This window comes from Anas platyrhynchos, chromosome 1 (assembly GCF_047663525.1).
Source record: "Anas platyrhynchos isolate ZD024472 breed Pekin duck chromosome 1, IASCAAS_PekinDuck_T2T, whole genome shotgun sequence".
NCBI classification, from domain to species: Eukaryota; Metazoa; Chordata; class Aves; order Anseriformes; family Anatidae; genus Anas; species Anas platyrhynchos.
The window spans coordinates 81463185-81477706 of record NC_092587.1 but is presented as its reverse complement, the minus strand read 5'-3'; the positions used below and the strand labels follow the sequence as shown (position 1 = coordinate 81477706).

The window sequence follows — 14522 nt, the reverse complement described above, 5'->3', positions numbered from 1 at the left end:
GATCAAAGGATCAAGGAAATGCTTCCTATTGAGGGAATGGTGTTTAAGGACAGCTGGAAACAGTAAGAGCTGCTCGACAGAAGTTTCTGTTGGATTTGGAGGCTAATATTTTGAATGAGAACATCAAGTAAGTACTGGCTTTCCAGTCGTGACAGGGACAAATGATGGCTGCAATGCAACGAAGGCAATGGCAGCCCACTTCCAAAGCTCGACAGATGCTTAACACTTAACGCCACAACTGGGATTGTCCAGCTAAACTGTGGCTGTGTGCGATTACCATCAGATGGCTTCTTGGCTTTAATGGATGTAAAGCATCTCATGCCAGTTTCATCCAGTAGCCCTGGAACTTGACTGGAGACAATTCTTGCAGAAACCCTTCCACCTGGGGCTTGCCATCCCAGATCCCCTGCCCAGTCAGTCCTATGCACATTCTTTCACACCTCTCATACCCAAACAGTCCATTCTTATTCCATTTCTGATACAACTGCATCTGCTAATGTGGTATGAGTTTCCCCTCCTCCTTCATTCTATTTCACTATGCCAAACTTACTAGCTCCCACTTCTAAATTCCTTCCTAACATTTGTAGACCACCCAACTCTCCACTTCACCACCCTTAGAAGAATTTTGCACTTTTCCCAGTCCCTCCTAGGCCTCACTTTTTTCCCCCTACAAACTCCCTATCCCAGATTCTCACAACAAAGAGGCAGTTTCTAGGTTTGGAGAGGTTAAAGCTGCTCCGTAGTGGCCCAGTTTACACTGCCTCAGGGTGCTTTGGGGAAGATCTTTCTTGCCACCCTCTACAGATCATGTGCTGGATTAAATAGGTTAAATACACCACTTTAAAACTGGAACTCATCCATGGACTATGTCCTTTTGCAGCCCCAAACATCTGCCAAAGCTGATCTCTGTCCTTCCTTTCTTAACTGATTTCCCTCAATGCTTTACACTGCAGTTCATGCCTGGGGTATTTTTCCCTGTTTGCTGTTGGCTGCCTTTCCCTAGCAGCTAGTCTGTGTTACCTGCTGGACCCTGGTGGACACAGTCCGCCTGTCTCGAATGTCCTGGAGCAAGTGAAGGAGAACATATCACTGCCCACAGGTGTTGCCTGTAGCCTGATTGCTCTGTGCTTCCGGATTCTGCCTGCTGTCCCACCTAGTGCCATAGCAGTAATGGCCACCATCAAAGCTGTTATGGTGCCAGTGAGAAGAAAACTTTGCCACTGGCAGGAGCAAAATGGAACTCTGCTCTGCTGCTGTAGGAACCCGCTCCCCAGAGACCTGCTCCTTTTCTCAGTAAGAGGGCCAGGAGCAAAGAAAAGGAGGTGCCTGGCTCAGAAGATTTCTTGGATGGTGGAATAGTACCATATTTCCATAGCCTGACAGCCCAGCAGCTCTAGGGTGCTGCTCCCAGTGCACACACCTGAACCGGAACAGCACGGAAGGTTCAGGAGGAGCTGGTGGAAGGCTGCAGGGAACCCCACTTGTCTCTGACGAGCTACAGTCCCCAAAGTAAATGTCTGTAAGGCTCTTTAAGTTAGGAATTTATTTGTGCTGTTGTCTTCTTAGGGAAAGCATTAGGGCGGGAGGGTAGTGGCCAAGGAGCCAGGTGGTTGTCAAGGTATCAGTAGGCTGCAATGGTCTCTTGGATCCAATCAACATAATTGCAGACCTTGGTGTAGATACCGGGATAACCCTGCAGAGCACACCCGATTCCCCATGACACAATGCCCTGGAGTTCTCCGTTGCACACAGCTGGTCCACCTGAGTCACACTGGAGGGGAAAATTTAGAGGCACAAGATGATTTAAAAGCAGAATCTCACCCAGAAAGTTTTTGACTTGGCACAAAGAATCCAGGGAATGCAAAACAAAGCACAGCAGGCCCTGATATGGGAGCACAGAGAGATACCCCCCCTTGCTTGCTGGCCTCCCCTAGCCCCCCCAAAATTCACTGGTACTGTGCTCAGTGCCAACCAGCATATGCGGCTGGGCCTGCAGTTTTCAGTGAAGTCCACCCTGCACCCAAAGCCTGCTGCAAAGGGTGCGTCAGAAGAGAGCAACTGGCGAGAAGGAGGCTGAAGCTAAGCAGGCTGCCAAGCTCCGATGTATACCGTGCAGCCTGGGGCACCCTGGCAGTGTGTGGCCCAGGGCTCTGCGCAGGCATCAACTCCTACCTGGCATGAGTCCTTCCCACCCTCCAGGAATCCTATGCAGATCATGTTGCTGGTGATTTCACCCGGGTAAGCATCTTGGCACTCTTGGTTAGTCAGAATTGGCGCTTGCAGGCACTGGAGGAGTTCAGGGTAATAGGCTGCCGGGAGAGCAGTAACAATTTTAGGTTTTGTCTTGGGACTCAGTACTGTCAGTGATCAGAAAGACCAACGACCTATATGCGAGAGCCATCCAGCCGAGCAGGGTAAAGTAAAACAGTGAAGTGCATTGTAGATTGAGACACACTGGCAGGGCAGCGTGAAGTCAGGGCAGCGTGGAGGACTTGCGGGCACAACAAGAAAAGGCTGCAAAGAAGGGGTGAACTGTACATGGGTCTCACGAGCATGGTGGTAGAGCAGGAGAAGTGTGAAAGCTACATGCGGTGTGTGTAGATACTCACTGCCACTGCTCAGTGTGTTTCCCCAGCCCGAAATCAGGCACTCCGTCCCCGCCTTGGCACAAGAGGTGGGCAGGGCTATGGGTTGAACGTCGGCACTGTAGTCCACGGCGGATGCCAGCTTGATCAACATAATGTCATTATTAAGGGTTCTTGAACTGTAGTTAGGATGGCGAATGATTACGGAAGGACTCCTGACTACTTCACTGTCTTCCCGCACATCAATGTTGTACTCTCCCAGCCTCACTTGTATACGGCTGCAAAATTGTCAGCAGAGAAAAGCAGCAGTTAGCCATGGGTAGAACAACTGGCTGCCACGTGGGGACCGGCAGACACTTGAAAGCGAGTAAGGGAGTGCTGTGCTAATCAATGGTTTGTGTGTCACGCAGCTCTAGGAACTTCATGATTTCATGGAAGACTGAGTTGGAAGAGCATTGCCAGATAGGCAAGAAAAGGAGATTCAGTTTCCTGTTTCTCCCTCTGCACAGAAATGTGCCCTAAACTCAGGAAAAGAGAATGGAGAAAGTCTGGAGGAATGAGAAAGAAAAAAGCAGTAATAGTAAGCCCCATGGATGTGCAAATGTAGACCGAAGGGCATGTTAGGATGCACAGAAAAGGATGCTAGGAGTGCAGGAATACTGGAAAGACCATGTAACACAGCAGGACTGAGGCTAGGGTTTCTCCTTTGGCTTCAGGTACACCATGCATTGCCCCGCCCCTGTCCCTCCCCCCATGCATGCATGGTCTTCTCTTGAGAGGCACCGGCGTTCTAGATGTGGTAGGTTTGTAAGATTTGAGCAGAATCCACCCAGATAAACAACCCAAGCCATACGTACGATTGGTAGCAGTGAGCAGCTGACAGGACCCACTGGTTGTTGATGAGGGATCCTCCACAAAAGTGATAGCCAGCATTCAGGGACACCTGGTAGGGAACTGAATGCTCTGGGCAGTTGTAGCCTCCCACAATCTTGTCATCATCAGCAGCTCTAGGGAAAGCAACTGAGGAAAAGAGAATTGGGTTTCACAGCACCATGCCTGAATCCGTTCTCTTAAAGTGTAGCAGCAGCCAGTGAGCTACAGAGAATGAGCAAGAGCCAAGACAGCTTGAAACTTCAGAAGTCTTCAGGCAACTCCTGAAATATCCTGCTGAGTTCTTTCTGCACTACTCTGAAACACCAGGCTTTGTCTGTACCACCTGAAGTCAGGAAGAGAACAGGAGAGCACAAGCTGCCAAAAAACTTCATAAATGAAATGTACGCAGCCTTCACTGTGTTCCTTCCGGGGCACCTTTGGGTTGGGATGAGACAGCTGTGCCATGGTAGAAAGCGTATGGAAAACGGGCAAATGCAGTTGAGAGAACTTCTTCATTTGCAGGGGTGAGACAAAGGGTGAGCAAGAGAGGTAGAAAAACTTGGTAGTGAAGGATTCAGAGAGAACACAAAGGCTTCACAGAGTTGGAGGATGATGTCACAGCAGAATGTAAGAAAGATGGTATTTGTTGAAGCCAACAGAACAGTGGTCTCCAGCCTTTTTGATTGCATACCCGTATCAGTAAAACACCTTCCCACAGCCCTGACATATGTCTATTTGTTCATTTCAAAGTTACGTACTTGCCCTACTGAACTTCAAATGTTTTCCTCCCACACTATAATGCACAACCCCAGAGGTGCATGCACCCCATTTTAGAACCCACTTGGGATCCTGCCTCTGACCATCCATTACAGAGGCAAGGAGCAGAAGATGACTTCAAAAACCGCAATGGACTTCTCTTTCACAAATGTGTTGCCCGACCATCTGTCCCATCCTCTTCCCCTCTAACCCACCTTCACCCCCCCCAGATTTTTTCAGGCCATGTCCTTTGCTGTTTTTGAACCTGCCCAAATGCCTAGCTCTCTTTCATGCTCCCTAGTTCTTGTAGACAAGGAGACAGCAAGCCCTGCATTGTTTTATGCATCCTTGTCTTGTCCTACCTTCTCCACCTCTCTAGGAGGCTGAGAGTCTATGTCTCTGACATGGGTGGAAATTGAGGAAAAACAGAATGTCATGCTACTGGGGAAAGAGAAGGGCCAGTAGAGAGGACAAGGCAAGAGCCTGTGAGAGAAGGTTTGCTCAGGTGTGCAGGTAGCTAGAAGATCAGTATCATTAGAGAACGTACCAGCGGCTCCCAGGCAGGAGAGAAGGAGGAAGAGAGAATGCATGGTTCCTCCACGACCAAGCTCTGTGATGTGGATGAGGACTAGCCTCAGAAACTCCTCTGCTTTATGCTCCTGGAGAGCTTTATCTTTGTCAGCCAATGGTCTCTCCAGCTTTCCCTTTCCCAGGATCTTGCATCAGAGTGGAAAAATTTACCTATTTTATCTGAGTACAGTGATGACACATCTGACTGAAATGCCTGAACTAGGAGAAAGTATCTCTAGAAATGCAAGCTGTCATTGCCAGACCACTGATAATACCCAACACGGCTGCTCTCCGTTTAGCAACCCTCCTTTCTCCCATGCCCCTGGAGCCACCAGCATTCTGCTGCAGTGCAACTGCACTCAATGAGAGAATTGTTTGCACCTGGAGAGTTGGACCCACCCCAGGAGTTTATGTTTGGAAAGAGCCCAAAAAATGGGCCTGTGGGATGTTCACCCACAGTGATCAGAAGAGGGCATTTACATTCCACAGAGAGCTTCCTCATCTTAAAGAAAGAGGAGGAGGTGGGAGAGAGGGAGGGAAGATGTTCTAATTTGAACCTGAACACAAAGGAGTCAGTTCATCTTTCAGAGTTCCCGATGAACAGCCTGAATTCTTTTCTGATGGGGCCTGTCTCCTGGATGATCTCTGAGTTTTCCATTTGAGATCTGTTTGTGCCATGAGCTCCAGCACCATTGCGCCTACAGGTGTGCCCTCTTTGTTACTGGGATTCACGGAGAATAGGGAGAGACATGTATGGGGTACTTTCACTATATGTCTGTTGTCAAGGACTTAGGAACAAGGATTCAGGACTTCTGCTGCAAGCTCTGGCATTAGTCCGGGAAGGGGTCAGGAGTGTCCGCTGCTTGACGTAAGCAGGTAGCACAGAGACTGTCTGAGAGACCTTTTCCCTCTAAGGAGATTACCAACCCAGCCCCCTGCGATGTCATGTATGCCTTTGAGAGTGGATGATCTGTTTTTTAAACTGGTAAATTAAAAAACAAACAAACAAACAAACAAAAAAAAAAAAAAAAAAAAAAAAAAAAAAAAAAAACAAAGAGAGAGAGAGGGAGTCTTGTGTTTTAGTGTGGGCTTCCTGAGGCCTCGGGAGGAAGTGGGTACAGAGAGGCCCCACCTAGGGTGCAGAGTGCTGCTTGAAGGATGTGCTGTTTTGCAGCTCCTTTTTGACTGACTGCCTACAGTACTAGTGTCCCATGTACCAATGCCGAGGTGCCTGACGTTCGCATGAGCAGACAAGACCATAGCTTTGCCCACATACCATGTGCTTCCACACAGGGGTGATGGACGGTTCCTTCCCTGGGTCTGGAAGGGAGCCTTAAAAGGAGGAGGTGGGATACGGAAATTGGAAGCCTAGTTAGGCAACACTCTGACCAAAATGTCTTCAGTTTCTGCCTACTGATGTCCGTCACAATGGATGCACCATGTGAGAGCAGCCTTTTGCGGTTTCCTTTCTCTGGCCATGCAGTTTTGCCATTAGGAGGTGCCTTAGTCCTGCTCAGAACTGTATGCGTTCCTGTGGCAGTTAAGAGGTGTGTGGAGCAGGTGGCTAAAAGTGTCTGCCAGGGCACATTGTTACTTGTGAAGCTGCCAAGGGGCTGCCCTCTCCACAGTGGATTGAATGCCTGGTGCCCTGGGTATGCTTCCTCCCACCTGGACTGGTGTCAGCCTCCCATGTCCACTGCCAGAGGCTGGGCCCTCCTCCCTCAACAGCCAACCTTCTCTTACCACCCTCTCTCTCTGCTTGGTGCCACGGTAGGGCCTGCTGTGGGGACTAGTGGCCCAGAACACGCCTGTGCTGCTGTAGCACTAGTCCTGAGAAGTATCTGCTGCCTTTTACTAACCACGCCAGCAGTGCCTCAATTCTTAATGCCGACCTCTGTGTTTGTATGTCTAAAGGGTTTTTGTCTTCAAAAATGCTAGGTGCTGCTGCATTGTTTTGCTTGACCCTCTTCCCTCCAAAGAGTCCCGGTTCCATTAACTTACTTTGCCCTTGAGTTCCTTCTGCTCTTCCTCTGCCCCTCTCCAATCTGTCTCACATTTTTCAGAGACTTTGTCTCCCATTCTGGCAAGGTGGGGATTTTATGTTAGTGCTCAACCCCCTCACGATACCGTGTGATCACTCGCAGCACAGAAATATGTGGCTGCATCCTTGCGTGTCACATTCTTGATAGTCATAACAGAGAGTTCACTGTTGTCTCTGCTGATCTCAAACTTGGCCTCACTGTAACCTTCTGCATAAGACTTCTGCAACCACAGAGAAGTGCTGGCTACTAACTTAAGGCTACTCCCTGGAGGCTGCTGGTACCAGAACATATAGGCAAGTTGGTGGCTATTATTCTGGTAACAGGAGATGTCCACAGTCTCTCCAGCTCTCTTGAGGGTTTCCTCTGGCCATTGTGTGATGAGTTTTCCAACCCCAGCACCTGCATGAGTCAGAGAGAAAAAGTGAAAAGGAGAAGAAGAAGTATGGACAGTGGCCAAAAATGGCCCTTCACCTCACACCAGTCCAGCATGGCCTGGATGACGCTGCAGTTGGATCTATTGTCTCTCACCAGGCAGAAGAGCAAGCAAAATGGTCAGCATGGTTAGGAGCAGCTGTTCCAGAACAGTGTGCATTAAGAGAGAAGAGGCTAGAGACTGATGCCCCTCCCCGTGCTCTGATTTGTCCATGAAGCTTGGTCGGAGGAGGGAGAAGAGCAGCTGACCTAAACTGACCAAAGGGATATTCCATACCGTATGATGTCACACTCAGCAATAAAAGGTGGGAAAGGAGAAGCGGGGCATGGGAGGGCTCTTGTTACATAAATGTCTGTCCTCCCAAGCAAGCACTACATGTACTGAGGCCATGCTTCCTGGGATGTGGCCGAACAGGACACGTTGATGGGAAATAGTAATTTATTTTCTCTCTCTCTGTCTTCCATGCAGTCTTTGCTTGTTGTTGTGTTTTTGTTTTTGTTTTAGTTTTGATTTGTTTTTATTTATTTATTTATTTATTTATTTATTTATTATTTTTTATTTTTAGTTTTCTTTCTTCATTTTTCACTTAAATTCTCCTGTAATCTGTGAGTTTTATTTTGTTTGTTTGTATTCTTTTGAGCACACTTTATTCTTCCCCTCTTTTTCCAGGAAGGGGGAGTGAGTGAGAGAGAGGTTGTGGTGGAGATCAGATTCACAGCAAGGTAAGGCCGCCACAGGAAAATATTAAATGTTTGTAGTTCCTCTCAGCTAGAGGAACTTTGGAACATTTTGTAGCCTCATCTTCAGGAGTCTTTGAGTCTGTTGTATACAACCATTTTGGAGCAGAAGATGCTTTCTGTTTATCAGCATGTACTCAGGTGCTATATATCTACTTAAAACATCTGAAAGAGTGTGGTGAACACTCAGGCGGCAGCATACTCCTATGGGAGAAAATAGCAGTCAGAACATGAACTCTCCCCATCAACCCTGGCACCCAGCAATATGTTTAAACTTTTCCTGAGAGCTGTACTTGGGAAATGAAAGCAACCTCTTCCTAGGACTAGTTTTCTTAATGTACCAATGCTATGAACTAGTGAGGCTATTTTAGTAATTGGGGCTCCTGTCTATACCATTTTCTGATGCCCTTCCCTGTGCTCTGATTTGTCCATGAAGTTTGGTTGGTGGAGGAGGAAGAAGAGACAGGCTATGTAAACTAACATTAATAAACATGCAAAATGGGAACGGGAGACAGCCTTTGTAGCCTATAAGTTACCAAATTCAGTTATCAGATTTAGACATCAGGAACAATATTTAAAATGTCTGATGAGAGTCATTCTCTGTGCCAGTGGTATTTTTTTGAGAATGAAATTAAAAATCCACAGCAGAATCAAAATAAACACTATTTCAGCGTGGAAATGCTTTTGCCCTACTTGTGTGTGATGTACTTAGATAGCTCTCATACTTTCTGCCATGCTTACTACAATTAACATTATAAATCCTTTTCCAGAGGGTATCTCTAATCCTTATTTGTTTTTTTGTGTTAAAAGTCTTTGTAAGAAAACTGTATGCTGATTAAAGCCCAAGATCGTTAATCCAATAGTGTAGAGTATTCCTTGATCTTGGGATTGTCCTTTTTAAGGAATGGAAATTTCCACCTTTATGGTGCCACCAATCCTTAATGAAATAAAAAGATCATTTTGATTTAGTCTCTCATGCCATTTCAGCATCGTAAAATATATGACTTTTGTTAATGGATACTTGACATTTTCTCATGTCACAGAAATGACCCAAACAGCTATACTTTTTCCCCAGAGGGGAAGAAAGTATATTCTATGTGATGTGCGAAAGCTTTGTATGCTCTCCAGTGGCTCTAGGTTGAGCACTGCTAGGATGAGAAAGGTTGAGACATATCCAATGTTGAGACAGTTGCATGGGCCACTGCTGTTTTGATGTATGCCTTAAAATCATAGAAACACAAGGTTGGAAAGGACCTATGAGATCATATAGTCCAACCATCTTCCTATCACCAATGCTACCAACTAACTGGGTCTGTGAGAGACAATGCTTTCCCAGTGCTTCCCTGCTGTGTGTCTGTTACCTGATATAAACAGTGAGTAGATCAGGGGCCCGAGAATTTTCTGAGGAACAAATAGGTGAGTGCTCCCTGAGAGCAAGGAACGCTGTGCTACACTCCTTGCTGAACAACTCCTGAAGTAAGAACATTGACTACCATGGTGTGCCAGGCCCATTCAGAAATATCTTTTTTGGATTGCATTAAGTCAGGGTAACAAAGAAAGTTAGCCTCCTCAGAGCCCTCCCTATGCCCAGGGCAGGACTACAATTATCATAAGTATCTGTCATGCGTCTGTATCTCCCTAATCAAGAAGAGTGTAGCTTATTTTAGAGCAGAGCCTGGAAGCAAAGTAAAACTTATGCAGCGTGGTTGACCAGGAAGAAGCTAGGATCCTGGCATGACAGTGAGTGATCCATCCTGGCACTAAAGAAGTCTCTCAGAAATTGTGGTAAAGCGGAGTATGGGAGGGAGGATCTAGCACAGATCATGTGCCCAGATGCTTCCCTGACCTTGCTCTTACCATCTACTCTCTTCAGCCCCCACTCTTTTTGTTTGTTTGTTTGTTTGTTTGTTTGTTTTGTTTTTCCTGTGATTAGAAGAACTCCAAAATATACAACTCTATAGCCATGCTTTCTTAAAGATACCTTTTTGCTCTTCTCTGTGAACTTCCCTTTCTTTGAAGAAATGGTAAATGCTACGTTATGTAATAAAAACTGAAGCAGAGAGGCGATGGCAGACGGGGGGACACCCTAGCATCACTTCTTCCTGTCCTACCACACAAGAGTGATTAGCCCATCAAAGGTTCACCTCTACAATCAAAGAGACACGAGGCACAATGGGAGGCGGTTTTGTTATAAATTCTGAGTCAATTTAGCTGTATAAGATTTATTTATGGGGTCAATAAAAGGCAAGTAAACAGCGTTGGGTGTGCAGGGAGCGTGGGCTCCTCCAACACACACACAAGTTACATCAGGCGGATGGTCTTTATGCTTCTAGGCTAATACATACTCATTACTACTTCTAGAAAAGGCAGGGTTATTATAACTATTTCAAGGAATCCGAACTCTCCCACTGGCGCATATATATCAGTCTCTGGTGGTCCCTCTGGGGGTCTCTTGTGCTGAAGGCACGTAGTCTTCCTCCCAGGCTTTTTCCTTGTCCTTCTCCTTTGTCCATCCAGGCCAGATATCAGAGACTTGCGCAGCATCCCATGCAAGCTTTGTCTTTTAGTGGTCCTTCAGCTTTCCCCTTCTCCTTAATCTCTTGGCCAGATATCAGAGACTTGTGTAGTGTCGCATGCAATAGTCACAATAGTTAGCAGTTATGCTGAACCCCCCCCTCTCCCCCGAGATGTCAGAGACACAAGGTTTACCCTTCAAGCCCTCAATTGACACGAATTGCTGAAACATTCCTTACAGTGGGAACCCAAATTTCAGAGCTGAAGAAACAGCCTGTCTATGCTCTACCCAGAGCTATCCCCAAAGAGCCATAAGCCCCATGGTCCAGCTGTGAAATCCATCCACATGAATCAAGGCGAGCAGCTCTATGGATCACTTCCGGGTCTCGTGGGTCTTACTGCCTACAGGCATGGAACATGCTAAGGGAATCAGGAAAACAGCACTTGGGGATTGCATCAGACTTAGTGGACGGTTATGTGAAGAACCAAAGGCAAGGCAATGGAGGGATTTAGGTGATCTGGGGAGGAATGAATGCAGGGAAAAAAGAGGAATAAAGGTATAGAAAGGGCAAGCTGCTAGTGAGTATGCTTGCCTGGCTATGCCCTATGCCTCTACCTGTCCCTTTCCTTTTATTAAGTTCTACTTGTAACAGTTTCCCTGAGTGAAGGACTCTAGTCTGTGTACATGTCCTTTGTGTTTGGGGGGCTATGTGTAACGAACTGTAGTCAGACCACAGACCACAGGTACCAGCGACTGGAGAGACCAGAGTGAGTGAACTTAAGCACTAGGAACTCGAAGAAGGCCACGGGTAAATGGGCCCATGTTTTTCTGATGCCAGCTACAGGAGCAAGGCAGGGTATGACAGTCTGTATGATTGCTAGTGAACATCAGGCTGGACTCCACGGAACGTAGGAAAAAAACACATAGGTGGCACATGTGTGTATGTATCTGATGGCAGGACTAGAGTGGGAACTGGAAAGCAAAAGGACCAAGGTTGTCCCAGGCAGCTATTTGCAAAGACGTGACTCTGTGATTGTGCGTATAAGGGCCAGCACTTGCATGCTTGGGGGCTCATAGGAGCAGGTACCAGCGAAAGCAGAGACTGGAATCCAGGGGCAGCTACTGGCCAGACAGAGTGTCTGACCACAGCTATAGGAGAGATACAAATTGTACTTAGAGATGCCCGTATTTCCCCAAAATGAACCTTGCTTGTGGGCAGAACATGAAAAGGCTCCAAAGAAGGCGTGGTTCCATGTACATGGTTCCATGAACATGGTGGTAGAGCAGGAGAAGTGTGAACAGCTACATGCAGCGTGTGTAGATACTCACTGTCACTGCTCAGTGTGTTTCCCCACCCAGAAATCAGCCATGTGCTTCTTGCCTTGGTAAAAAAGATGAGCAGACAAGTGTATTAAAAAGCTGTCATCACTACGTCTGCACTTTGATTAGCTGCCACAGATAAATTCTAATGACTCACTTCTCTTTCTCTGTGTAACATAAAAGGAACTAAATTTACCAATGGCCTAAGCAGAGCAGCCAATTTATCTTCGTAAGCTCAGGTAGCGTTTGCTTTTCAGTTCAAAGGATCTAATTCTTTCAAGCTATTTTTACAATAAGGCAAAAGAAGGAAAAAAAAAAAAAAAGTAAAAAAAAAAAAAAAAGTAAAGGGAATGACAAACCATAGTAAGATGAAGATACGTATGATTGAGCTCCCCAGCACAGAACCGGATTTTCCCCAAATTTGGGCTTAAAAAAAAGACCTATACGGTTCAAATATTAAAAAAAAAAAAAAAAAAATCCAACAACCAAAATCCAACCAAAAAAAACCCACAGCCAAACAAACAGCCAAATCACAAAAGAAAAAAAGAAAGATGATGCTGGTTTTGTTGGTGTGAATGTGAGTGTGAGTCTATGCTGATCTGTGTGCTTGGCTGCAAATGTAGGTATGCATGTGTTGTGTTGCAGGATGCACGGCCGAACGCACAACAGACACCAGTAGAGTCAGATCCTGCTCCATTCTATTGCCCAAATAGACTGACTTTTACAGTGAACTTAACAGGGGCGGACAGTGTCTCACACATGATTATTGGTCAAAAGCACTCAGACAAACAACTACAAGAAAACAACCCCACCTGTAAGAAAACAACCCCCTTCTGATTAGCAGTCACGTAGACCTTGTCCTTGAAGACAGATGCTGGCAACAATATTTTTCTAAATTCCTCAATTGGGCAATGTGGGAACACTGTCATGGGAACTTCTCATAGTTGCCCTGGTAGCTTGGTTTGCTCAGCTGCAGCAAGCCATGGGGTTTTTGCTGGTTCAAAAAATCCCTCAACAGTGTTGCATGTATGAGTTCCTACTGAGAACACATTCTCAGCCTTGCTACTGGCTGGGCCTGGGTGTGTGAGGCCATGGCAGCCACCCCTCTGTCGGGCTACCAGTTTCAGCTCTACCCAGCAGTAAGTCTTGGGGAAAGCAGTGAGATCGCCCCTTAATAAAAAGGAGACTATCGGGAGGGTCAGGGCTCACCTGACTGGAGACAATTCTTGCAGAAACCTTTCCACTCGACTCTCCACCACTTGACTCTCCACCTCACCACCCTTGCAGGAATCTTGCACTTTTCCCAGTCTCTCCTCAGCCTCTCTTTTTTTCCTCGCAAGCTCCCCATCCCAGATTCTCACAACAAAGAGGCAGTTTCTAGGTTTGGAGACACTAAAGTTGCTCTGTACTGGCCCAGTTCACACTGCCTCAGGGTGCTGTGGGGGAGGTTTCTCTTCCACCCTCTATAGATCATGTGTTGCATGAGATGGCTTAAATGTACACTTTAAAACTGGGACTCCCCAATCCTCTATGTCCTTTTGGAGGCCAAAGCTTCTGCCAAGGCGGCGATGTCCTTTCAGGGCCCAAAGCTTATGCCAAAGTGGCTGTTGAGGGTGGCTGAAGAGGCGCGAGGGTGGCTGAAAAGACGCAGCAGAGCCAGCAGAAGCAGTGGCAAGCTATTTCAATCAGGTGTCACCGCTGTTTCATGGCCACTCAACAGGTGATCAGTTCCAAGGCAGTTGCCTACTGCAGAGGAGCAGCAAGAGGGCGCTTTTCTGCATTGAGGCCGCTCAAGGCTTCTGAGGCAGCCACCACGACCCAGCCGCCCTCATGAGGCTGCCTGATGAGGTGCAGGCGGAGCCAGCAGCTCTCCCTATCATATGAAGGCAGGCCCTAGGAAGCATGAGCAACCAGGCAGGAAGCACTCACTGAAGTGCTTGCCAAAACCACTATGGAAACCCAGACTGCGTGCCTGCCCAAAGATGTGGCTGTTCAGGTCTCTGGCTGCAGGGAGTGCCTGAGCCTGCTGCTGCCAATGGTGGGTGAGAGATACTGCCTGCGTGAGGTGCGAGCGGGTAGAGGATGTGATCAGCCTGGTGGCAGAGCTCAAGAAGGAGGTTAAGGACTATCAGGGAGTGTGAGCAGGAGTTGGGCTGGTGGAGTCGCTCCCTATCATGCCTGAGAGAAAGGCACTGGGGCAACGCACCCAAAATAGTGGTGGACCTCCCACCCTGTTCTTGTTGGGCAGATGGAGGGGGCCTGAGAGATGGAGAGGAATGGATACTGGTCCCTGTTTGGCATCACAGGCGGCCCCATCCCTACCCGCCTCTCCACAACAAGTGCCCTTACACACTAGATTTGAGGCCCTGGAGTGCAAGGGACAGGGTGGTGAGGATGTGGGGGAAAGGCCACACAGGACGCTGTCTCAGGCAAGGAAGTCACCTCCACTCCTCAAGACTTCCTCCACCAAGAAAGAAAGAAGGGTAATGGTCAAAGGCGACTCCCTTCTGAGGGACAGAGAGGGCCTGCAAGCTCCCCATCGCAGATTCTGACAGCCCAACAGCTCTAGGGTGCTGCTCCCAGTGCACACACCTGAACCGGAACAGCACGGAAGGTTCAGGAGGAGCTGGTGGAAGGCTGCAGGGAACCCCACTTGTCTCTGATGAGCTACAGTCCCCAAAGTAAATGTTT

The 14522-nt window shown here is 47.5% G+C and overlaps 2 protein-coding genes across 2 annotated transcripts in view; both read right to left on the bottom strand.

The window, feature by feature from the left end:
- The window catches only part of LOC101798133 (T-cell receptor beta-2 chain C region), a 106234-nt gene that overhangs the window by 28153 nt on the left and 63559 nt on the right, over positions 1-14522 (bottom strand). The window lies entirely within an intron of this gene.
- Positions 1454-5062, bottom strand: LOC119718245 (trypsin II-P29-like). Its single transcript, XM_038186003.2, has 5 exons — positions 4762-5062; positions 3443-3605; positions 2610-2863; positions 2173-2309; positions 1454-1771 (listed from the first exon to the last, which is right to left on the bottom strand). The coding sequence occupies exons 1-5, from the start codon at positions 4802-4804 to the stop codon at positions 1622-1624; spliced, it is 747 nt and encodes a 248-aa protein (XP_038041931.2). The 5' UTR covers positions 4805-5062; the 3' UTR covers positions 1454-1621.

What these genes read in the sequence shown, in the direction of transcription:
- LOC119718245 (XM_038186003.2), bottom strand. Translation starts at nt 4,804, where the DNA reads ATGCATTCTCTCTTCCTCCTTCTCTCCTGCCTGGGAGCCGCTG. An exon ending in GCTGCTCACTGCTACCAATC is followed by an intron (nt 2,864 to 3,442) that starts GTACGTATGGCT and finishes ACAATTTTGCAG; the next exon opens with CCGTATACAAGTGAGGCTGG. An exon ending in GTGGGAAGGACTCATGCCAG is followed by an intron (nt 1,772 to 2,172) that starts GTAGGAGTTGAT and finishes TTTCCCCTCCAG; the next exon opens with TGTGACTCAGGTGGACCAGC.